The 24,575-nt window shown below is 38.4% G+C and overlaps 1 protein-coding gene across 1 annotated transcript in view; it reads left to right on the plus strand.

Moving 5' to 3' along the window:
• CENPH (centromere protein H) overlaps positions 1-19,480 on the plus strand; it is a 28,876-nt gene extending 9,396 nt beyond the window's left edge. Inside the window, exons 2-9 of the mRNA XM_035014571.1 lie at positions 1,376-1,431; positions 7,547-7,595; positions 7,991-8,065; positions 10,470-10,526; positions 12,999-13,062; positions 13,405-13,456; positions 15,585-15,748; positions 19,205-19,480. Of these exons, the coding sequence (XP_034870462.1) occupies positions 1,376-1,431; positions 7,547-7,595; positions 7,991-8,065; positions 10,470-10,526; positions 12,999-13,062; positions 13,405-13,456; positions 15,585-15,748; positions 19,205-19,297 (610 nt within the window). The 3' untranslated portion in view covers positions 19,298-19,480. The remainder of the gene's footprint in view (positions 1-1,375; positions 1,432-7,546; positions 7,596-7,990; positions 8,066-10,469; positions 10,527-12,998; positions 13,063-13,404; positions 13,457-15,584; positions 15,749-19,204) is intronic.
• Positions 19,481-24,575: the final 5,095 nt, after the last annotated feature.

Raw genomic sequence — 24,575 nt, forward strand, 5'->3', positions numbered from 1 at the left:
TATTTACATTTTTGGAACTTTTTTTCTCTTTGTGCTCTTCTGCTTGTATGCTTTCCATTACCCTCTCTTCTAGATCACTGATATATCCTTCTGATCCTTTAATCTGCTGTTGATTTCCTACAGTATGTTTTTTTTTTTTCAGTTATTGTGTTCTTCAGCTCTGATTGGTTTCTTTTAATATCTTCTGTCTTGTTATTGAAGGTATCACTGAATTTGTCCACTCTTTTCTTCAGCCCAGTGAGTATCTTTATGACCATTACTTTATTTTTTGTTTTTTAAAGATTTTATTTATTTTATTTATTTGAGAGAGATAGTGACAGAGATAGCGAGAGATCACAGTCGGGGAGGAGAGGGAGAAGCAGGCTCCTGCTGAGCAGGGAGCCTGACGTGGGGCTTGATCCCAGGACCCTGGCATCATGACCTGAGCCGAAGGCAGACGCTTAACTAACTGAGCCACCCAGGTGCCATTTTGACCATTACTTTAAATTCTTTTTCAGGCTTATTGTTTATTTCTGTTTCATTTAGTTCTTTTTCTGAGGGTTTTTTTTTTTTTTGAGCATATTCCTCTGTCTCCCCCCCCCTTTTTTTTTTTTTAAAGATTTTATTTATTTATTCATGAGAGACAGAGAGGCAGAGGGAGAAGCAGGCTCCCAAGGAGCAGGGAGCCCGATGCGGGACTCAATCCCAGGACCCCGGGATCATGACCTGAGCCGAAGGCAGACACTTAACCATCTGAGCCACCCAGGCACCCTCTGTCTCCCCATTTTGCTTGAGTTTTTGTGTTTGTTTCTATAGAAAGGTAAAGAGCTACTTCTCCTAAACTTGAAGGGGTGATCTTGTGTATGGTGTCCTCTGTGCAGACTGTTTGTGGTTGGTGACTTTAGCTGGCTGACTGGAGCTGTGGCTGTATATGCTAGTTACTCTTTTAAACTGTGGCATGTCTCCATCTCTCTTCCTGTTCTCTTTTTGTTCTATCTTTGGTTATTCAGTAGCTGTTCAGTCAGCCCTTAGTTTTTCAGGAGGAATTGTTCAATTAATAGATGTAATTTGGTGTGTTCCATGGAGGAGGACATAGTTTTTTCTACAACCCCGTCTTCAACTAGAACTCTCTTTACACCCACTTTAAATAAATCAGGCCAAACTAGAAGACTTATTGCCGAGTTTACTTACATTCATTTTATTGCATAAACTTCTGAAAAAGGTGAGTTGGTAATGAGTCAAACCTCTATAAATATATGACTTTCTGGGGCACCTGGCTGGCTCAGTCAGCAGAGCATGCAACTCTTGATCTCGGGGTTTTGAGTTTGAGCCCCATGTTGGTGGTAGAGTTTACTTAATTTATAAAAAAGACTTTCTCTTTTCTTTATGCTTTCAGGCTGAGAGCACAGACAAAACAACAACTCTTGGAATATAAATCAGTAGTTGATGCAAGTAAGTATTTTCATTTTCAAATAAGATTTTGTGAGCTTGGTGATGAACAGTATTCTAGAGAAAAGAAAATCAACTTTACAAAAAGTTATTTATTTAGGGAATGGGAGTGTCAGCATAATGTGGTACTGTACTATATAAGAAAGCAAAAAACACAATTGCCCTGTCCCTCAGGAACTTGTTAGGAATTCAGGAAACAGATTAACAAAACTAAATAATAATGCAAGAAGTTAAGTTCTGTTGATCAGAGAATTGGGAAATTTCTGTGGGAAGGAATCATAGAACTTGATCATGAACAACTTGAAGATTAAATTAGTGGATCAGATGATTGGGGATTTTGCCTCTCCCTCTGCCCCTCCCCCAGCTCATGCTCTCTCTCTCGCTCCCTCTTTCTCTCAAATAAATAAATAATCTTTAAAAAAAAAAAGATTTTATTTATTAGAGAGAGAGACAGAATCCACAAGCAGGGGGAGGGGGAGGGGCAGAGGGAGAGGGACAAGCAGACTCCCCACTGAGCAAGGAGCCTGATGCAGGGCTCAATCCAGGACCCTGGGATCATAACCTGAGCTGAAGGCAGATGCTTAACGGACTGAGCCACCCAGTCACCCCTGAAAAAATGTAAATTTATCTTTTAAAATCTAGACGTCTTGAGCAAGAGAGTACTAAAATAATAGTTTAGCTCTCCTAAAGTAGTAACCATTATTACAACCTAATTTGTAAGCCTTTGGATTACAAAGATAGGTTTTGGTGAGTCTTTCTTTCTCTGTCAAATAGGCTTAAAGAATAATACCAAGTAATACTTTAGGTTGAATCAAGAATTGTGGAAAACCTGAGGGGCCACAGAGGTGACTTAGTCACTTCACCTGAATACATGTAACTTAGGAACTTTTCAGAGTCTGCTCAGATTCTTTTATAAGGCCATAGATCCAAAGGCAGTTCTAGTATGTTGTCCATCTGATAGTCCAGGCTTTCTAAAGTCTTTTTATGCAAAACAACAACAACAAAAAAATAGGACTATGAAATGGGCCCCCTGGCTGCTTTTCTGCTTGGTATAACTAGTAATTTTTTTTTTTTTTTAAGATTTTGTTTATTTATTCATGAGAGACAGAGAGAGAGGCAGCGGGAGAAGCAGGCTCCCCGCTGAGCAAAGAGCCCGATGCAGGACTCGATCCCAGGACCCTGGGATCATGACCTGAGCTGAAGGCAGACACTTAACTAACTGAGCCACTCAGGCACCCCATAACTAGTAATTTTTGAAACTGGGATATGAAACAGGTCTTTTTGCCTCCAAAGCCATGACCTTCCATTATATCAATAATGTTACCATCAAAAATGATCAATATGGGGGCGCCTGGGTAGCTCAGTCAGTTGAGCCTCTGCCTTTGGCTCAGGTCATGATCCCAGGGCCCTGGGATCAAGCCCCACATCGGGCTCCCTGCTCCACGGGGAGCCTGCTTCTCCCTCTCCCTTTGCCCCTCCTCCTGCTTGTGTTCTCTCTTTCTCAAATAAATTAAAACTAAAAAAAAAAAAAAAAAATTACCAATAAGTCATTTTCCTTCCCCTGGAGGCATTAATGATCTCCTCATTTCTGAAGCCCATGCTCCTTGTATTAAACTAGTGATGTTTAATAAAGGTAGGATATGGCTAAATTCTTTTGCTGCCATGAGAGCCCACGTAATAAAAAAAGATAATGTATCTTCTTAGAGGACAGGCTGTAGGGGGAAAGCTATTCAGAATTTGGGCCATTGAGAAATTATCTCTGTGTATTCCTGCATTCATTCAAATCATTTTTAAGTATTCAATATGTCCCCACTAGGGACATCTAACTAGGCATGGAGACATAGTGTTGAAGAAGCAGAATTTGCCCTAGTAGAGCTTAAATTCTGTGTAGCAAAACAGGTAAGGAAAGAAACATAGCAAGATAACTATGAAGTATGGTTAAGTGTGATGAAGGAAATAATGGTGTCATAAGGAGGGGCTACTCTAGATACTGTGATCAAAGATGGTGTGTTCGAGAAGATGACATGAGAGTAAAGTCCAAGTGTTAAGAAGTAGTCCAGCTTCTCAATAGAGTCCTTGTTTTCCATCTATATATAATTTTTCTTTTAAGGGATTATGACTTCTGAACACTTGAGTAGGCTTAATAGTGCACACTGTAGAGTTTCTACAACTAAAGGAGATTACAGCTTTAGGGCAGGAAGTGAGGTTGTAATCTTTGATAAAATATTTATCTAAAATTAATTATTTTACCATTAAAAGAATGTGTTACTTTATTGCTTGAAGGATTTTTTTTAACAGTAAGTACATCCATTTTCAGCGTATGGTTTGTTGAGTTTTGACAAATATATATATATCACTGTAACCACCACCACAGTCAAGATAGAATATTTCTGTTATACCTCCCCTGTTCTACTTCACAGTCAGTCCCTATACTTACCCCAGCACCCACATTATAGATTTGCCTTCTAGAGTTGGGCTGTCCAGTGCTGTAGCCATTAGCCACATGTGGCCTTGTAAAGTTAAATTAATTAAAATTATATTTAAAATTCAGTTCTTTAGTTGCACTAGTTACATATCAAATGCTCAGTAGCCACATGTGTCTAGTGACTACCCTTTTGGACAGCAGAGATATTAAACATTTCTACCATCACAAATTTCTCTTAGACAGGATTGTTCTACAATGTGATGTAAACAGCATTATATGATATGTATTTATGTGTGTGTATCTGACAACTTTCTTTTAATGGAGATTTCATTCATATAACATAAAATTCATTTTAAAATGTGCAGTTAGGTAGGTTTTAGTATATTCACAGTATTGTGTAATCATTACCAATATCCAATTCCAGAACATTTTCATCACCCTAAAGAGAAACCCAGTACCTGATAGTGGTCACTCCCAATATGTATGGCTGCTTTTGCACAGCATAATTTTATGATTCATCCATGTTGTTTGTTTCAGTAAATTTTTCTCTTTTATTGTAGAGTATATTTCATGATGACTCTACCAAATTTTGTTTATCCATTCACCTGTTGATGGCCATTTGAATTGTTTGCAGTTTTTTCCCATTATGAATAAAGCTGCTATGGACATTTGTCATTTCTACCTGTCTTTCTGTAGACACTTCTTTTCATTTCTTTTGGTTAAATACCTAAAAGTGAGATTGTGTGCTCATGTGGTAACCATGTTTAACTTTTTTTTTTTTTTAAATATCATGCCCAGTGTGGAGCCCAATGCAGGGCTTGAACTCACAACCCTGAGATCAAGACCTGAGTTGAAATCAACAGTGGGATGCCCAACTGACTGAGCCACCCAGGTACCTCTATATGTTTAACATTTTAAGAAACTGCCAGACATCTAAAATGTTTACACCAGGGTGCCTGGGTGGCTCAGTCAGTTAAGCATCTGCCTCGTTCAGGTCATGATCTCGAAATCCTGGGATTGAGCCCCACATCAGGCTCCCTGCTCGGCAGAGAGTCCGCTTCTCCCTTTCCTTCTGCTCCTCCCCCCTGGCTTGTGCGCATTTTCTTTCTCTCTCTCTGTCTCAAATAAATGAATAATCTTTAAAAAAAAAAATGAGAAAAATGATTATACCATTCTGGTACATTCTTCCTAGAAGCATGAGATTTCCATTTACTCAGCATCGTCTTTAAAATTTGATACTGTTGACTGGAGTTTAAAGCCTGTCAGCGGGTGTAGCTTTGCTCCCCCAAACCTCCCCATCGTCTCTGGTCCGTGCTCCCGGCTTGTGGTTTCCCCGTGGCCCAAGGTGGGTGAGCTTAGGGCGAGGGCACTACGCTGTCAGGGACCGGCGGAGCCGTGGTTGTCGCTGCCTGATGTGGAAGGAAAGGCTCCTGCGCCCGTCCGTGTTCCACAGCGTCCTGCGAGTCCGGCACCGGCCAGCTCGAGGCTTTCTCGAACGCCAGTGGAGTGGCCAGCATTGTTCTAAGGCCCCCGAGATTCGGCGGTGAACGAAGCAAGTTTCCTCCCCTCCGAAGGAAAAATGCCCTTTCGTCTTGTGTCCCCTTGTAATTGCAGCTCCAGGTTCCTCCTACCGTAGGTAACAGAGGTTCTTCCAAGAATGGGCTGTGTTGGTGGCTGCAACATCCTCACCTCCCATCAACTGTTAAGGCTTTTTTTTTTTTTTAATTAAAAAGCAGGAAAGTAACATAAAAAAATAAAAATAAATAAAATTTGATACTATCAGTCTTACTAAATTTTAGCCATTGTAATAAGTTTGTAGTGGTATCCCATGTGGTTTTAGTGTACATTTCCCTGATAACTAATGATGTTGAGTATCTTTTCATGTGGTTATTGGCAATTAATAGATCTACATTTATGAAGTAGATCTGTAAATCTACTTTTATGAAGTGTTAAAATCTTTGCCTATTTTTTTAATTGGATTGTTATTCTTACTGAATTTGAATTCTTTTTATAAATTTAGTTATTCTTTTCAGGTATCTATATATAGGTTACAGGTATATATACAGATGTTAAGTATATATCTATAGATATGTAGGTATCTGTGTATTTACTTATATATTCAGCAGGTATTTTCTCCCAGTTTGTTGCTTGCCTTTTGTTTTTTGTTTTTTTGTTTTTTTTAAGATCTTTTTATTTTTAAGTAATCGTTACATCCAACATGGGGCTCAAAGTCACCACCCTGATAACAAGAGTTGTATGCTCTACTGACAGAGCCAGCCAGGTGCCCAACTTGCCTTTGTTTTTTAACTATCTTTTGAGGCACTGAAGGCATTAATATGAAGAAGTGATTTTTATCAGGTTTTTTTCTTTTGTGGTGTATGCTTTTAAGTCCTAAGAAGTCTGTGACCACTCCAAGGTCACAGAGATTTTCTCCTTTGTTTTGTTCTACAAGGTTTACGGTTTTAGGTTTAACATGCAGTTCTCTGATCCTTTTTGAGTTAATTTTTGTGTATGGTGTGAGCTAAAGATCAAGGTTCATTTTTTCCCTCTATGGAAATCTAATTTTCTAGCACTGTGTGTTCGAAAGACTTTCCTTTCTCCATTGTATATGTGTGGGTCTATTTCTGGGCTTTTTGCTCTGTTCCCTTGAGGTATTTGTCTATGCTTACAATAGTGCCACACTATCTTGATTACTGTAGCTTTATAGTAAATCTTGATATCAACTCTTGTAAGTCTTCCAGTTTTGTTCTTCTTTATCAAAATTGTTTTGACTGTTCTGGGTCCTTTGTGTTTTTATATGCATTTTAAAATCAGCCTGTCAGTTTCTACAGAAAAAAAAAAGTCTTAGAATTTTGATTGGGATTTGATTGGGATCTATAGATCAATATGGGGGAAATTGTTGTATTAGCCATATTGATTCTTCTAATACCTATAGATGATATATCTTTTCAGTATTTGAACATATTCAGTGTAGAGGTCATATGCATATCTTGTTAAATTTATCCTTAAGTAGTTCATGTTTTTGAAAGAAACTGTATATTGTAATTTTACCTTTTAATTTCCAATTGTTTTTTCTTTTTTTTTAAATTTATTTATTTCTGTGAGAGAGAGAGAGAGAATGCAAGCGCATGAATGGGGGTGGTGCAGAGGGAGAAGCAGACTCCCCACTGAGCAGGTTGCCCTATGTGGAACTTGATCCCACGACTCTGGGATCATGACCTGAGCCGAAGGCAGACACTTAACAGACTGAGCCACCCAGGCACCCCCGACTGTTTTTTTTCTAACATACAGACATACAGGTGATCTTTTTGACATTGCTCATGTTAATATTTTACTCCTTTTTTATTTTCCATTATTCTCAAACTGCTCTGTCTAGTATGGTAGCCACTAGCTCCATGTGACAATTGAAAACTTGAAATGTGGTTAGTCTTTGAGAGGGAGTATAAATGAAAAATACAGAAGAAAAGATTATAAAATATTTCATTAGTAATTTTAGATTAATTACATGTTGAAATGATAATATTTTAGACCTATTGGGTTAAAATAAGTTATACTGAAATATTTTCACTTGCTTTATAATATGGAAACTAAAAATTAAAAATTAAATTTTTGGTTTGCATTTGTGGCTTATATTTCTGTTGGACCACACTCTTCTAAAACTGTTACTAACTTCAAAAAATTATTTATTTGTAGATGAAGAAAAAACTCCAGAACAAATCATGCAAGATAAGCAAATTGAAGCGTATGTCATATTTTAAATTTTGTGTTTTTTACTAAGATTTGATATAATTACCCATCTTACACCATTATCTTCGTTTTCCTTTTCTTTATTTTTCCAAGTAATTTTTCATGTATGTACTGAGAAGTTGTTGATACGGGAGATGGACTTAACATGTACCTGAGTGATCACATTAGCACTTTTGGCATTCCCCTTCACCAGATAATTAGTTGAATATCTCGGAGGCATCTGTTTACCAAATCTATAAATGCATCAGTGTGGGGAGCCTATAGAATAATTTTATGTAGATAGGGTCATTTTACTTTTTTCAAAGGTTTACTTTATATGTTTTTTGATATTCAGTGAATTTTTTTGATATTGATATTGCTGAAATTTTTTTGTTCATGCTTCTTTGATAGTAAAATTGAAGACCTGGAAAATGAAATTGAAGATGTGAAAATTGCTTTTGAAATAAAAAAGCTTGCATTAGACAGGTAATTTTTACAATCTAGGTATAAGCATTGAGAACTGAATGAAAAATGGGTATGTTTTGAGGTGGAGGGAATATTTTAATTAGTCTAAATGATTAATCAAGTGATATGATCATTAGATAATGGTTACACAGATTTTGAGTTCTGAGAGAAAAGTTACGTCATTCATTAATACCTTCATTTGAAGTAGTTACATAAGATTGACTTAATAAGAAAATGTCAATCAAGGAAATAGAAGGGTGAGCTTAAATCCCATCCAGTGTTCCAAAGGATTACATGGATTTGATTACTACAGTAACTATTAATCAAGTAAAAGAATTGTCATCAAGTTTAAATATATCTATATGTATATATTTTTATTTTTTAAATTTTATTTTATTATGTTAATCACCATACATTACATCATTAGTTTTTGATGTAGTGTTCCATGATTCATTGTTTTCGTATAACACCCAGTGCTCCATTCAGTATGTGCCCTCTTTAATACCCATCACCAGGCTAACCCATCCCCCCACCCCCTCCCCTCTAAAACCCTCAGTTTGTTTCTCAGAGTCCATAGTCTCTCATGGTTTGTCTCCCCCTCCGATTTTGCCCCTTTCATTTTTCCCTTCCTACTATCTTCTTTTTTTTTTTAAAGTATAATGTATTATTTGTTTCAGAGGTACAGGTCTGTGATTCATCAGTCTTAACACAATTCACAGTGCTCACCATAGCACATACCCTCCCCAATGTCTATCACCCAGCCACCCCATCCCTCCCACCCCCCACCACTCCAGCAACCCTCAGTTTGTTTCCTGATTTTTAAAGATTTTGTTTTTAAGTAAAACACCAATATGGAGCTTGAACTCAGAACCCAAACTCACAACCCTGAGATCAAGAGTCTCATGCTCTACTGACTGAGCCAGCCAGGTGCCCCTAAATATATTTTTAATATAGGTTTTGCATCCGTATTTTAAAATTCATTGAACAAATATTTGAATGCTTACTATGTCTAGAAAGCTTTGTGGTAGGTGTTGGTATACTGTTGTTAATAAGACAAACAGGATCTCTTATGTGATCTGAATTAATAATCTCAATTAAGTGAATGATTTTTAAAATTACTTCCTTGTGTTTCTGGCCTTCCCAGATGAATTTCTTACACATTTAATTGAAAAGTAGTTAAAGTCCTCTTAATTGCTTCTAGTAGTGAACATATAAGTTGGCTCGTTTAAACTACATATAGATTATATGTAGTTTTTATTAATTCATTTTAAGTAAGCTCTTTGCCCTACATGGAACTTGAACTCATGACCCTGAGATCAAGTGTTGCATGCTTTACACACCAAGCCAGCCAGGTGCCCTAGATCATATATATATTTTTTTATTATGTTATGTTAATCACCATACATTACATCATTAGTTTTTGATGTAGTGTTCCATGATTCATTGTTTGCGTATAATACCCCGTGCTCCTTGCAGAACGTCCCTCTTTAATACCCATCACCAGGCTAACCCATCCTCCCACTCCCCTCCGCTCTAGAATCCTCAGTTTGTTTTTCAGAGTCCATCATCTCTCATGGTTCGTCTCCCCCTCTGATTTCCCCCCCTTCATTCTTCCCCTTCTGCTATCTTCTTCTTTTTTTTTTTTTTTTTAACATACAGTGTATTATTTGTTTCGGAGGTACAGATCCGTGATTCAACAGTCTTGCACAATTCACAGCACTCACCATAGCACATACCCTCCCCAATGTCTATTACCCAGCCACCCCATCCCTCCCACCCCCCACCACTCCAGCAACCCTCAGTTTGTTTCCTGAGATTAAGAATTCCTCACATCACTGAGGTCCCTAGATCATGTTTTTTAAGATGACTTCAGAGCTATTAAGAGATCTTGTTTTAATGAATTGAATTTTTTTGTGTGTGACAGAAAGGAAGAAATGACTCTGATATTGCTAAGTTGATTGCCTTTTCATTATTACTTATTTATTAGCTATTTGGATTTAAAAGTAATTTATGCAGTTTGTATGTAGGCATATTTTAAAGTTTACATTCAGGTATGACTTTGTATGCCCTAACTCCATGTCAGGCCTGTGCTGATCTCTGTAGGGCCTTAATGCTTCCTCCTAGTCCTGCACCAAGGTGGATGGCTTGGAGAGCAAAGCTCAGGCTGATTTCAAGTCTCATTGGTCCCTCAGCCTGGCAGTGCACAACCACATGCAGCAGCCCTTTCCATCTTGTTATTTTCCATTTCTGTGACTTATTTATCAAAGTATTTCCCACACAATAGTGTTTATAAACCTACTTATGGTTTAGGTTACATTTAAAGGGAAATCCATCTTTAACTTGTATATATATACATTTTTTCTTTTCAATGTACCACAAATGTTATCCATGTTTTATAATGCCAGCTTTTTTCCTTGCATTGTAGGATGCAACTTTCGACTGCACTTAAAAAAAACCTGGAGAAGATTAACCCCAAGACTAAGTACGTTTGTTTTTTTCCTTTTTTCTTTTTTTCTGAATTTGTTAAGGCTTAGAGTAAGAAGGGAGATCTGCATAATGACTTTAGGTTTCTGATTTTTTTTTTAATTAGCTGTCAGTGCCAACCACCTTTATCTGGGGAATAAGAAAAGTGACGGAATTTTTGTGGGTCCTCTTCAGCATTATAATTTTTAGTCCTACTGACATTTTGTTTGGATTGCAACACTAAGAAGCAATGGAGATTTTTAGGCAGACAGTCTGAAAACTTTGAAGGAAGATTTTAAAAGTTTAGTTTTGTTCAGTATTTACTGTAAAACAGGGATAGGGCTATCTTATTTATCCAATAACCCAGGAATTGGGTTATTGAGATAGGAATGAGACATGAATGAGACAGGAAGTATATGCCTCATTTTTCACTGGCAGAAATGAGCTTGTATATGTTAAACTATCTGCCAAGGATTATAAAATTAAAACTCTGGCGGTCAAGGTTTTTTATAATCTGATCCTTTGTGTATGGCCTCAGGGGCCTTACCTGTGCTCTTATCTATCAAAGCTCTAAAAAAATCTTGTGATAAAAGATTCCCTCCCATTAACACCAGAAAAGTGTTAAGATGCATCTGGGCACTTCCCCTTTCTGGGTGTCTTAGTTCAGACTGATAATGTATTCTCCCCATATTCCATATAACTCCAGGATTACATAAATCCTAAAACATGAATTTGGGTCCTCTTAACGATTGCTCTTCCATTAAAGGTGAGCTTTAAACATTCTTGAGTTAAAGAGGTACAGGACAAATTGAGCTCCAAAGAGACAGAAAGGCCAAATAGGCTGAGGTAGTAGTGCCTTTAGCAAGTTTTAAAGTTTACAAACCAGTATAGCTGTAACTAGTGGAAAATGAGTTTAGCTTTCACAGGTCTATGCAAAGATTTACATTTTCAGCCTCCTCAACAAACTCCTTCTGCATGCAATGTTTCTCATGCCTGGCCGGTATCAGAATAATTAGTATTATCACAGTGATCACATTGCTGGTCCCATCCCAAAATTACTGACTCAATCTCTGAGTCCAAATGGGCATGATGGGGGTCATGTGGTGATCCACATTAAATATCCTCCCAAAGGATTGTGGCACTTTGAAGTATAAGAACCATTGTTCTTACCCAGTCTTATTTTACACTTTGGCTCCAGCTATACCAAACTAGGTAATCTAGGTAATTACTTCATGTCCTTTAAGATTCAAGAGTTTCCCTTGTTCTACTCTGTGCACAGCTGTTTCATTACTGGTTGTAATGAAACCATACTATAGTTGTGGTTCCATTTTTCTCTTTCAGCAGATTCCTTCCTCTTGGTGTTTTACTTTGCTTTATATTCCTGGTACCTGCACAGGTCTTAGCATATAGTAGGTAATCAGAAATATTTGTTGAAGACATGAGGGTAAGAAGCAGCCTGAATATTCATTGAAACTATTCTCTATGATGCTATAATGGTGAATACATATCTTTATACATTTGTCAAACCCATAGAATGTACACCACCAAGAGTGAACCCTAATGTGAATTATGGGCTTTGGATGATAATATGTTAAATGTAGATTCATCATTTGTGATGAATGGACCTTTCTGGTGGGGGATATTGATAGTTGAGGAGGCCATGTGTGGTGGGGGACAGGGGCATATGGGCTTACTTTCTATTCAGTTTTGCTATGAGCCTAAAACTGCTCTAAAAAATAAAGTCTGTTTTTAAAAACAACTTATTAGCATGTTATTAGGGCTTTTTCTCCAAAATAGTAGATTTTTAGAAATGTTCCTACATGCTAGAATTTCATATTTTTTATTGTCTGTGATTACAGATTTTTTAGGGAAATGCATCTCTAATTTTATTTTTTTTTTAATTTTTAAAAAAAGATTTTATTTATTTGACAGAGAGAGAGACAGCAAGAGAGGGAACACAAGCAGGGGGAGTGGGAGACGGAGAAGCAAGCCCCCCCAGCTGAGCAGGGAGCCCGATGCAGGACTCCATCCCAGGACCCTGGGATCACGACCTGAGCTGAAGGCAGGCGCTTAACGACTGAGCCACCCAGGCGCCCTTGCACCTCTAATTTTAAACAGTTTAGTTTACATCAAACTTTTCCAGGTTTATTTTGTTAAAAGTTGACTTTCTAGGGGTGCCTGGGTGGCTCAGCTGGTTAAGCGTCTGCCTTCGGCTCAGATCATGATCCCAGGGTCCTGGGATCGAGCCCCGCATTGGGCTCCCCGCTCAGCGGGAAGCCTGCCTCTCCTTTTCCCACTCCCCCTGCTTGTGTTCCCTCTCTCGCTGTGTCTCTCTCTGTCAAATAAATAAATAAAATCTTAAAAAAAAAAAATTGACTTTCTATTGAAGTATAAGTAAATTTCATGAAAGGAAATACATAGTAATTGATTTATTCATTAATGATATTATTTTTAATTAAGGTTAACAAATCATTTTTTTATTCCTTTTCAGTGTGCTCATGGATAACATGAAACACGTATTAAAGCTAAACAAATTAATAATGAAATCACAACAGGTAACTGCACATTGGGCTGCTTATGCATTCTCATGATTTCAGTAACTTGTTGCTGGCAACTGTATTGTGTATGATTATATAGGATTACCAAAAGGTTACTGGTATGATTGGAATTCACTGTTCTTAAGTTTTCTTTTTCTCATAACTCAGTTATTTCTGACTATTGTGGCTAATTATTTACTAAAATTTAAGCTACTGTCCTTTTTCTTTTTTGGTATGGAAATAAAGGGATTGAAAACTGGAGGTTTGGAAAACATGGGCTAATAGATAAAATTCAGTGATGTAAGTGTTAGAGGTTTGTTCTTAGAGAATGTGCCTTAATCTTTTTATTTTTAATAACAGGAATCTTGGGATTTGGAGGAAAAACTACTTGATGTTAGAAAGAAGAGACTACGTATGTAGAACAGTTTTTTGGTTTTTGTTTTTTTTTGTAGAAAACATTTTCATTTACAGTGGAGATTGCCAGTTACCTCAATCATTGAGAAATTTCTTAATTTTCAGATTTTCTTAAAATTTTGCACATGGCATTTTTAAAATTAGTATATAAAATGTTTTTCGCTTGATTCATTTCTGTTGTTTTAGAACTTTAAATCACAAAATTAATACATTCTCAGGGAGGGCGACTGGGTGGCTCAGTCATTAAGCGTCTGCCTTCGGCTCAGGTCATGATCTCAGGGTCCTGGGATCGAGCCCCACATCAGGTTCCCTGCTCTGCGGGAAGCCTGCTTCTCCCTCTCCCACTCCCCCTGCTTGTGTTCCCTCTCTCGCTGTCTCTCTCTCTGTCAAATAAATAAATAAAATCTTAAAAAATATATATATATATATTCTCAGGGAGAAAAATATCAAATGATACAGAAAAGTATAATGTGAAAGCCTTACCTCCTTCCTGTGTGACCACAGTTAGGCATAATCATTCAAGTACTTTTTCCATGTCCATATAAACATATTTATATATACATAATTTTAAGTTATCATTTGATACATATGATTCTACAGCTTTTTAACTTAATGAACATGAGATAGCTTTTTGCATTGGAAATTATTGAATTTTTTTTTTAAAGTAATACACATTTTCAGTAGAATTTGGAAACAAAAATATACTTAGGGAAAGTAAAATTTTTTAATTTACTATGAAGAGATAATCACTCTTCAGTGCTTTTTTTCTTTTTAAGATTTTTATTTTATTTATTTGAGAGCGAGAGAGCACAAGTGGGGTGAGGGGCAAAGGGAGAAGCAGGCTCTTCGCTGAGCAGGGACCCCAGTGTGGGGTTCAATCCCAGCACTCCAGGATCATGACCAGAGCCGAAGGCAGCCATCTAACCGACTGAGCCACCCAGCCGCCCCCACCTTTTTTTTTTTTTTAAAGATTTTATTTATTTTCTTTATTTGAGGGGAGAAGGAGTGAGTGTGAGCAGGGGAAGGGGCAGAGGGAGAGGGAGAGAGAGAATCTCAAGCAGATTCCATGCTGAGTGTGGAGCCAGGCACAGGGTTTGATCTCACAACCCTGAGATCATGACCTGAGTGGAAATCGGGTCAGACCCATACCTGACTGAGCCTTTCAGGGCTTCGGTGCTTATTTCTTATCTAATAAAATTGGCCTCATTTTAGTCTATGTTGTAAACTGCCTTTTTCATTTAATAGTATAGGCATGATTTATTATTTTTAAATATTACACAGATTTGCCTGTTTGTAAGTAATCTCAGGGTCAGAAGTAGTTCCGGTCATCTGATCTAATCACTCTTTGGATGTTTAATGTTTTTCCATCGCATTCCAACCTGTTTTTGATCCATTTATATCAAGGAACCAAGCTCCTGGGACACACCCATTTATGTTTTCAAATAGTTTAATTCTTAGAACATTTCAGGAACTATAGGAAATGGTTGATGATGTGTTTATCCCTGGAGAAGAGAATCTCTTATTGAAAATTTATCTTATTGATGTGTCATTTTTGTAAATAAAGGAGGAAAAGGTATTTCCTTACATGTATCTTCTGCCTTCCTTTTGGCAACCCTGAGTAAGTCCTCTTTAACACTTCAAACATAAGTAGACAGCTGTCGTTATCATACATACATACCCTGAACATATTTCATGCAGGACATTGCTAAGGATAAAGTTAAAATACTGGTATTTTTCACCACGAAAGTCATTTTCAGATCAAAATGGAACTGCAACTTAAAATGATGCTTACTGGGCGCCTGGGTGGCTCAGTTGGTTAAGCGACTGCCTTCGGCTCAGGTCATGATCCTGGAGTCCCAGGATCGAGTCCCGCATCGGGCTCCCTGCTCGGCAGGGAGTCTGCTTCTCCTTCTGACCCTCCCCCCTCTCATGCTCTCTCTCTATCTCATTCTCTCTCTCAAATAAATAAATAAAATCTTAAAAATAAATAAATAAATAAATAAATAAAATGATGCTTATTAAATATTTTCTCTTGACTGATATAGTCAGGAACTGTTCTGCTTCACAGTTTTTCCAGATTCTTGTTTGTAGGAGTTGTTAAATATAGTATTTTTTTAACCTAATAGAATTAAAACAAGCTTCAGAAGGTAAGCTTTTAGAAATACAGACTGAAAAGAACAAACAGAAAGATGATTTGGCCAGTATGGAAAATTCAGACAAGATAAAGACCATACAACAAAACCTGCAGATGGAGATACAAATTACGACAGTTATTCAACATGTGTTTCAGGTAATATTTATATAAGGAAAGTAGGTAAAGAACTTTCTGAAAATGATTGGTTCTGTTACTTTCAGATTTGCTTTCAGTTAGTCTTTGATCCTGAAAAAATCATGAATTCAATGCTAAGTATTAGTCTGTTTACCTATATTTGGAATTTATGTCTATTTAATGTTTAAGGCTTTGACTTTTCATTATGGTTAGATCTTAGGCATTTATAAGTGGAATGATTTTAGCTTTGTGGAGACAGGTATAATGGTGGAAAGCATTAGAACTTAAACTTGGGAGGTGGGGGAAAACATGGATGGGGTGATGGTAATCTAGAATTATGATCCATACTGCAACTTAATAGTTGAGAACCTTGAGCAAATTATTTAAGTTTTCTAAACATCAGTTTCCCTGTTTAGAAAAAGAGGTTGTAAAACATAAAGAAGATAATTCATGTTAATCTGTCTAGCATAATGTCTGGTCCAAGTAAATTCTCAATAAATGTCGGTAGTTATTACCATATTACCTCTTAAATTTTATGTGTTCCTTTATTCTGGAGGGTTTTCATTTCTCTTTTGAATTACAAAATGTCTCAAACTGTTGAGGTGAACTACTTAAATTACCAGATTTCAATTAGGAAGATACACAGTTAAAACTGCCCATTATGAATGAGATCTTGCCATTTGCAACGACGTGGATGGAACTGGAGGGTGTTATGCTGAGCGAAATAAGTCAATCAGAGAAAGACATGTATCATATGACCTCACTGATATGAGGAATTCTTAATCTCAGGAAACAAACTGAGGGTTGCTGGAGTGGGGGGTGGGGTAGGAGGGATGCGGTGGCTGGGTGATAGACACTGGGGAGGGTATGTGCTATGGTGAGTGCTGTGAATCGTGCAAGACTGTTGAATCACAGATCTGTACCTCTGAAACAAATAATGCAATATATGTTAAAAAAAAAGAAAGCAGGAGGGGAAGAATGAAGGGGGGGAAATCGGAGGGGGAGACGAACCATGAGAGATGATGGACTCTGAAAAACAAACTGAGGGTTCTAGAGGGGAGGGAGGTGGGAAGATGGGTTAGCCTGGTGATGGGTATTAAAGAGGGCACGTACTGCATGGAGCACTGGGTGTTATACGCAAACAATGAATCATGGAACACTACATCAAAAACTAATGATGTAGGGGCGCCTGGGTGGCTCAGTCGTTAAGTGTCTGCCTTCGGCTCAGGTCATGATCCCAGGGTCCTGGGATCGAGCCCCGCATCAGGCTCCCTGCTCCACGGGAAGCCTGCTTCTCCCTCTCCCACTTCCCCTGCTTGTGTTCCTGCTCTCGCTCTCTCTCTCTCTCTGTCAAATAAATAAATAAAATCTTAAAAAAAAAAACCCAAAAAACTAATGATGTAATGTATGGTGATTAACATAACAATAAAAAATTTTTAAAAACCTGCCCATTATGTGTAAAGCAAATATTTATTATTATGTGTAAAGCATATCCTTGTAGAATGTGAGTTCTTATATCTGACCGTAAGATATTCTTCCTTGGGTCTTTTTTTAAGATTCTATTTATTTGTTTATTTAAGAGACAGAGAACAGAAGTAGTGAGGAGGGAGAAGTAGGGGGAAAGAATCTGAAGCAGACTCCACGCTGAGCATAGAGCCGTCGTGGGTTCAGTCTCATGACCCTGAGATCATGACCTGAGCCAAAACCAAGAGTTAGACGCTTAACCATCTGAGCCACCTAGGCACTCCTCTTCATCAGGTCTTAAACCTACCTTTTAGTAGCAGTGCTTTGCTCTATTAGGAGTAAAGAAGTCCCTTAGACTAACCTCCAGTGGAGGATTGCATCATAAGTACAGGATCATTTTTTTTTTTTTAAGATTTTATTTATTTGACAGAGACAGCAAGAGAGGAAACACAAGCAGGGGGAGTGGGAGAGGGAGAAGCAGGCTTCCCGCGGAGCAGGGAGCCCGACACGGAGCTCGATCCCAGTACCCCGGGATCATGACCTGAGCCAAAGGCAGATGCTTAATGACTGAGCCACCCAGGAGCCCCAGTACAGGATCATTTTAATTTTCTTTGGCACATGTTCTTTCCTACTGCTTTGAGACGTCTATTATTTTATATTTCTTAGCTTTTATTCATATCCTCTTAGTGTTAATTTTGATTTAATGAAATCATTGCTTTGCTAAGCAGAACATAGCTTTGGCTGCATTTGGAGCTCCTGCCCCTAATGAGTTCAGTCATATTTGAATGTTTACTTCCCCTTGCCTTTGTAAATTTAATTGGATTTATATACACCAGCCCAGTAGCAAGAATGTTCTGTGTATAGGACAAATTTTTAAATATTTTTATACATAATAATATAACACTTAAATTCTAAAATCTATTTGAACAGGATTTGAATTAGTCACTTGGTATCATTGAGCCATAGTTTTTTTTAAATAAATAGGGCATGGGCACCTGGATGGCTCAGTCGTTAGGCGTCTGCCTTTGGCTCAGGTCATGGTCCCAGGGTCCTGGGATCGAGCCCCGCATCGGGCTCCCTGCTCAGTGGGAAGCCTGCTTCTTCTCCCACTCCCTCTGCTTGTGTTCCCTCTCTTACTGTGTCTCTCTCTGTCAAATAAATAAATAAAATCTTAAAAAATAAATAGGGCATAACAGTTTATGCTTAAATTGTTTTTCACTGTAGAAGTGCAAAATGACTGAATCACAGCTGCAGTCTTTTTCCTTTAATCTAGAATACCATTGCAAACATCCCTAATAGGTAAAAGTTGTCTCCAAAAACTGATGAAGCCAAAAAAAAAATTGTTGTAAACATTGTAAATAGTCCCTAGCATTATGGGGATTGAGGCTGAACCCTTACTGAAAGTGGAAATGAGGATACAAGAATGTATTTTTCTTTTTTTAATAGATTTTATTTATTTATTCATTTATTTGAGAGATAGAGCGCTTGCATAAGTAGGAAGAGGGGGCAGAGGGAGAGGGAGAGAGAGTCTGAAGCAGCAAACTCTCCCCTGAGGTGGTGGAGTGTGGGGGGGTGCTCTATCTCAATACTGCAAGATCAGGACCTGAGCCAAAACCAAGAGTTGGACTCTTAACTGACTCAGCCACCCAGAAACCCCAAAATGTATTTTTTTCATAAAGTAGATGCCCATACCTAGTTTGGTAAATATTTGATAAGATTAGTGAAAGAGCGGGGCACCCGGGGTGGCTCCATGGGTTAAGCGTCTGCGTTCGGCTCAGGTCATGCCTGGGATCTAGTCTGCCCCATATAGGACTCCCTGCTCCGTGGGGAGCCTGCTTCTTCCTCTCCCTCTGTTCCTCCCCCTTGCTCGTGCTCGCTCTCTCACTTTCTCTCTCAAATAAATAAATAAAATCTTTAAAAAAAATTAGTGAAAGAGGATTTTTAAAAAATCTTGTTATATTTTTAAACGTACTTATAACTTTAATATAATTTTTTTTCTTTTTTTTATTACAGAACCTCATTTTAGGAAGTAAAGCCAATTGGGCAGAGGATTCTGCCTTTAAAGAAACTGTTCTACAGCTTGAGAAGAATCTCACCATGATGTAATAAGAATTCTGTTTTGTTATTTTTTGTTTCAGTCTTTAATATGTCATTTAAATAGCAAATTTAAAGTAAAATTTTTATTTAGTGTTTTTGGAACTAATATTGCAAAGTTTTTGTAGCTTAACACTATAACATGGAATTTGTTCTTTCAACTATGTTAATTAAAGTGACTGGCATTCTCTAAAAGAATCTGAAAGTCTTAGCCTTGCAAGGGCCCCAAAAGACATCTAATCTAGCTTTCCACTGAATGTGGAAATTTTTTCTACAACATTTCTGGCCGTCCCAACTCTTATTTGGAATACTTCTTTTTTTCTTTTTCTTTTCTTTTTTCATTTCTCTTTCCTCCTTCCTCCCTCCCTCCCTTTCTCCCTTTCTTTCTTTTTCTCTTTCTTTTCTTTTCTTTTCTTTCTTTCTTTCTTGTTTCAAGTTTTTATTTAAATTCCAGTTAGTTAACATATAGTGTAATATTAGTTTCAGGAGTAGAATTTAGTGATTCATCACTTATATATGACACCCCAGTGCTAATCACAAGTGTCCTCGGGGCGCCTGGGTGGCTCAGTTGGTTAAGCGACTGCCTTCAGCTCAGGTCATGATCCTGGAGTCCCGGGATCGAGTCCCACGTCGGGCTCCCTGCTCAGCGGGGGGTCTGCTTCTCCCTCTGACCCTCCTCCCTCTCGTGCTCTCTGTCTCTCATTCTCTCTCTCAAATAAATAAATAAAAATCTTTAAAAAATCACAAGTGTCCTCAATACCCTTCACCCATTTAACCCATCCCTCCACCCCCATTATTTGGAATACTTTTGTGCATTTGTCAGTCAACTAAAATATTAGAAAAATTAGAAAAGGGTATCCACATCCTGATGTGTTTTCAACTATCAGTTGTTTTTTATTGAAATAAATCTCATTTTAGTTTTATCTCAACACAAATTCATTTTTTGCCTTTTTTTTTTTAAATACAGAGATATAATTGACATAGCATTGTGTAAGTTGAAGGTGTACAATGGGTTGATTTGACCACCATGGCATTAGCTCACATCTGCATCATGTCACATAATTATTTCTTTTTTGTGGTGAGAACATTTAAGATCATAGTAACTTGGAAGTATATAATAATGTTAACTATAATCACAATGCTGCGCATTCAATCTCCAAAAACTTACTCATCTTCTAACTGCATTTTTGTACTCCGTGACCAACATCTCCCCAAGTCCACCACACCCCATCCACATCTTTGTTTATTTTCCCATCCATCCACATCTTTAAACAGAAACCCAGATAAAGCACCTCAACCTTGAAAAACAAAAAAGATAAACATTTCCAAAATGTTAAGACTTGTGGTTATTGTAGAGTAATTGTGACTTTATTATTTTGTACTTCTATATCACATTTTACTTTTATAAGTTAAAAAGTAAAAAGAGTAAATGTTACTCTGTCTTATTAATAACTTGAACTTGCTGGGGCACCTGTCTGGCTCAGTAGATAGAGCATGCGACTCTTGATCTCAGGGTCGTGAGTTCAAGCCCCATGTTGGGTATAGAGATTACTAAAAATATATAAACTCAAAAAAAAAAAAAAGAACTTGCTATCTTTTATAGTGTCCCATCCCTTTTTAGAGAACGCTCTAATTTGAGTTCTTTATTAGTTTGGAGCTATTAATCATTTTCATAGACAATGTAGTATTTTCAATATTCTTTTTCTTTTTTTAAAGATTTTATTGATTTATTTGAGAGAGAATGAGTGGGGGGAAGGGCAGAGGGCCAAGCAGACTCCCTGCTGAGCAGGGAGCCTGTTGAGGCTCGATCCCAGAATCCTGAGATCATAACCCAAGCTTAACTGACTGAGCCACCCAGGTGCCCCTCAACACTTTCTTAAGAAGGACTTTAAACTTGAAAAGATACACTGTAGGGGCGCCTGGGTGGCTCAGTCGTTAAGTGTCTGCCTTCGGCTCAGGTCATGATCTCAGGGTCCTGGGATCGAGCCCCACATCGAGCCCCACATCGAGCCCCACATCAGGCTCCCTGTTCGGCAGGAAGCCTGCTTCTCCCTCTCCCACTCGCCCTGCTTGTGTTCCCTCTCTCGCTGTGCCTCTCTCTGTCAAATAAATAAATAAAATCTTAAAAAAAAAAAAGATACACTGTAGTGGATAATAGCATTTGAAATCTGTTCTTTAGACCAATAATGGAAATACAGAGATTAGTCTAAATTTGAATTCTAAATACTTTTCTTTGAAATATTTAGTCTTCATTTGTTTTGATAAATTATAATTTATGTGTAGTTTTATTCTTTTTGCCATAGTGTATTCTTGGAAATTGTCTATATAAGTTATTGTAAAGCAAGTTTTATATATATATATATATATATATATATATATGTATATATATATATATATACATATATATATACATACATACATACATGCATATATGTGTACATATATATGTATACTTTTTCTTTTAAGATTTATTTATTCTAGAGAGAGAGCAGGCACGCAAGCAGGGGGAGGGGCAGAGGGAGAGAATCCCTCAAGCAGACTCCTCACTGGGCACAGAGCACAAAACCGGGCTATATCCTCCCCCACCCATGAGATCATGACTGGAGCCGAAACCAAGAGCTGGAAGTTCAACTAACCGAGTCACCCAGGCGCCCCAACAAGTTTTATTTTTATTTTAATTTTTTTATTGTTTTTTAAAAATATCTTATTTATTTGATAGAGACACAGCGAGAGAGGGAACACAAGCAGGGGGAGTGGGAGAGGGAGAAGCAGCTTTCCCACGGAGCAGGGAGCCAGATGCAGGGCTCGATCCCAAGACCCTGGGATCATGACCTGAGCGGAAGGCAGATGCTTAACAACTGAGCCACCCATGCGCTCCCAGGTTTTATTTTTCTTATAGGAAAGCATTATTCTGGAAAATACCTTCCTGATGTAAAGATTCAGAATCATCTAAAAATCTTTTTGCATTTTCCTGGGATTTTCTTATCTTCTGTATTCCCTTCTAAAGCCCAAATCTGAGACAGAAATTTCATTAGTCAGTTTTTCCTCAAGTGCTGAATAACAACTCCCTGGCTTAACAACAAACATCTCTCTCTTGGATCCATAGTGTGGCTGATCATTGGAGGAGCTGAGGACCATTCACTGTTTGAAACATTCTCATGGTTTATGTGGCGAAGTCAAATTACATAAGCACTTTTAAAGTTTCTAGTTGGGGGACACCTGGGTGGCTTAGTTGGTTAAGCATCTGCCTTCGGCTCAGGTCATGATCACAGGGTCCTGGGATCGAGCCCCATATTGGGCTCCTTGCTCAGTGGGGAGCCTGCTTCTCTGCCTGCTCTACCTGCCGCTCCCCCTGCTTGAGCTCTCTTTCTCTTTGACATAAAGAAATAAAGTCTTTTTTTTTCAAATAAAGTTTCTACTTGGAAGAGGTGTACATTGTTTCCACCAAGGCTCCATTCACCAAGCCAAACATCACTGGGACAGGAAAGTATACTCCCACAGTAGGGGAGTGCTAGGTTTCAGAAAGGGGGAAGAAAATGGGTATCTGCTGAAAAGAATACAGTCCACTACAGTATATGCAGTCTTGGTCTTAAATATTAACTTCCCTTTTGCACATAAAAGACACACCCTTCCCCAAGGAAAGTAAGTTAACAGTGTCATCCAATCATAACAGTTTCAAAGTTCGGGATCTCATGATAGTCTTTCACATCCGGTCCAGATGTGGCTCTTCATGATCTGGAGATTAATGAACTGAAAAGACAAATTCTGTTGCTTCACATAGCCAGCATACAATAGTGGACAAGGTTAGCAATTCTGATACTGCTTGCAAATGATAGGAGGTGCCCCTTCCTAAGGAGAGGGAACACCTTATGATTAGGCTCTTATGCTGCTCATTGGAAGAGGTTATTTTGTCATTTCCGACTCTGCCCTTTGCTAAGTTCCCCCACCCTTTTTTTAAAAAAAGATTTTATTTATTTGACAGACACAGCGAGAGAGGGGACACAAGCAGGGGCAGAGGGAGAGGGAGAACCGGACTCCCGCTGAGCAAGGAGCCCGATGCGGGACTCGATCCCAGGACCCTGGGATCATGACCTAAGCCAAAGGCAGACGCTTAACAACTGAGCCACCCAGGCGCCCAAGTCCCCTGTTTCCATGACTAACCTTGGACATATCTGAAGAGGGCATTAGAGAGTATGTCCTGAGCAGCTTCCTCAATTGGGGACACATATCATTTTACATCTCAGTCTCAAATTCTGGGCTGTGGTGCTTTTGTTAGTGTATGTGTATATATATGTGTATGTATATATATATATAATTTTTTTTTTAAGATTTTATTTATTTGACAGGGAGAGACACAGCGAGAGAGGGAACACAAGCAGGAGGCGTGGGAGAGGGAGAAGCAGGCTTCCCGCGGAGCCGGGAGCCCAATGCGGGGCTCGATCCCAGGACCCTTGATCATGACCTGAGTTGAAGGCAGATGCTTAACGACTGAGCCACCCAGGTGCCCCAGGAGTTTCAAAAAAAATTTTTTTTTAAGATTTTATTTATTTATTTGAGAGAGAGAGAATGAGAGACAGAGAGCACGAGAGGGAAGAGGGTCAGAGGGAGAAGCAGACCCCTTGCTGAGCAGAGAGCCCAATGCGGGACTCGATCCCGGGATTCCAGGATCATGACCTGAGCCGAAGGCAGTTGTTTAACCAACTGAGCTACCCAGGCGCCCCCCAATTTTTTTATCAAGAAAAAACTCACCAAGTTGTACTCAGTACATTCATTCATTCATTCATTCATTCATTCATTCATTCATTCATTCATTTATGTTTTATTTGTCAGAGAATGAGCACAAGCAGGGGGAGCGGCAGGCAGAGGGGGAAGCAGGCACCCTGCTGAGCTAGGAGCCCGATGCGGGACTCAATCCCAGGATTCCGGGATCATGACCAGAGCCAAAGGCAGATGCTTAACCCACTGAGCCACCCAGGCGCCCCTGTATATGTACTTTATATTGCATCACATCAGGAGGCTGACATGTATGGTGAGTTTTACCTAAAGGTCTACAGCCAATGTCAGAAAAGGGAACGTGGAACAAGAAAGTAGTCAAAGGCCAAGTAGATAGAGACATTTAAGAATACATAATACAAGAAGTAGAATCAGATGGTGTGCTCCAGGTTCATGAGAATAGCCAAATAATAGTATTGAGAGTGTAGACAGAAATCACAGGACCTGAGTAGGGTCAATAATCAAATGATCTGATGACATACCTGATGGTGACTGATAGAAACTGATTAGCAGGGGC

Source organism: Mirounga leonina, unplaced genomic scaffold (assembly GCF_011800145.1).
Source record: "Mirounga leonina isolate KUSES-001 unplaced genomic scaffold, KU_Mleo_1.0 Mir_168, whole genome shotgun sequence".
NCBI lineage: Eukaryota > Metazoa > Chordata > Mammalia > Carnivora > Phocidae > Mirounga > Mirounga leonina.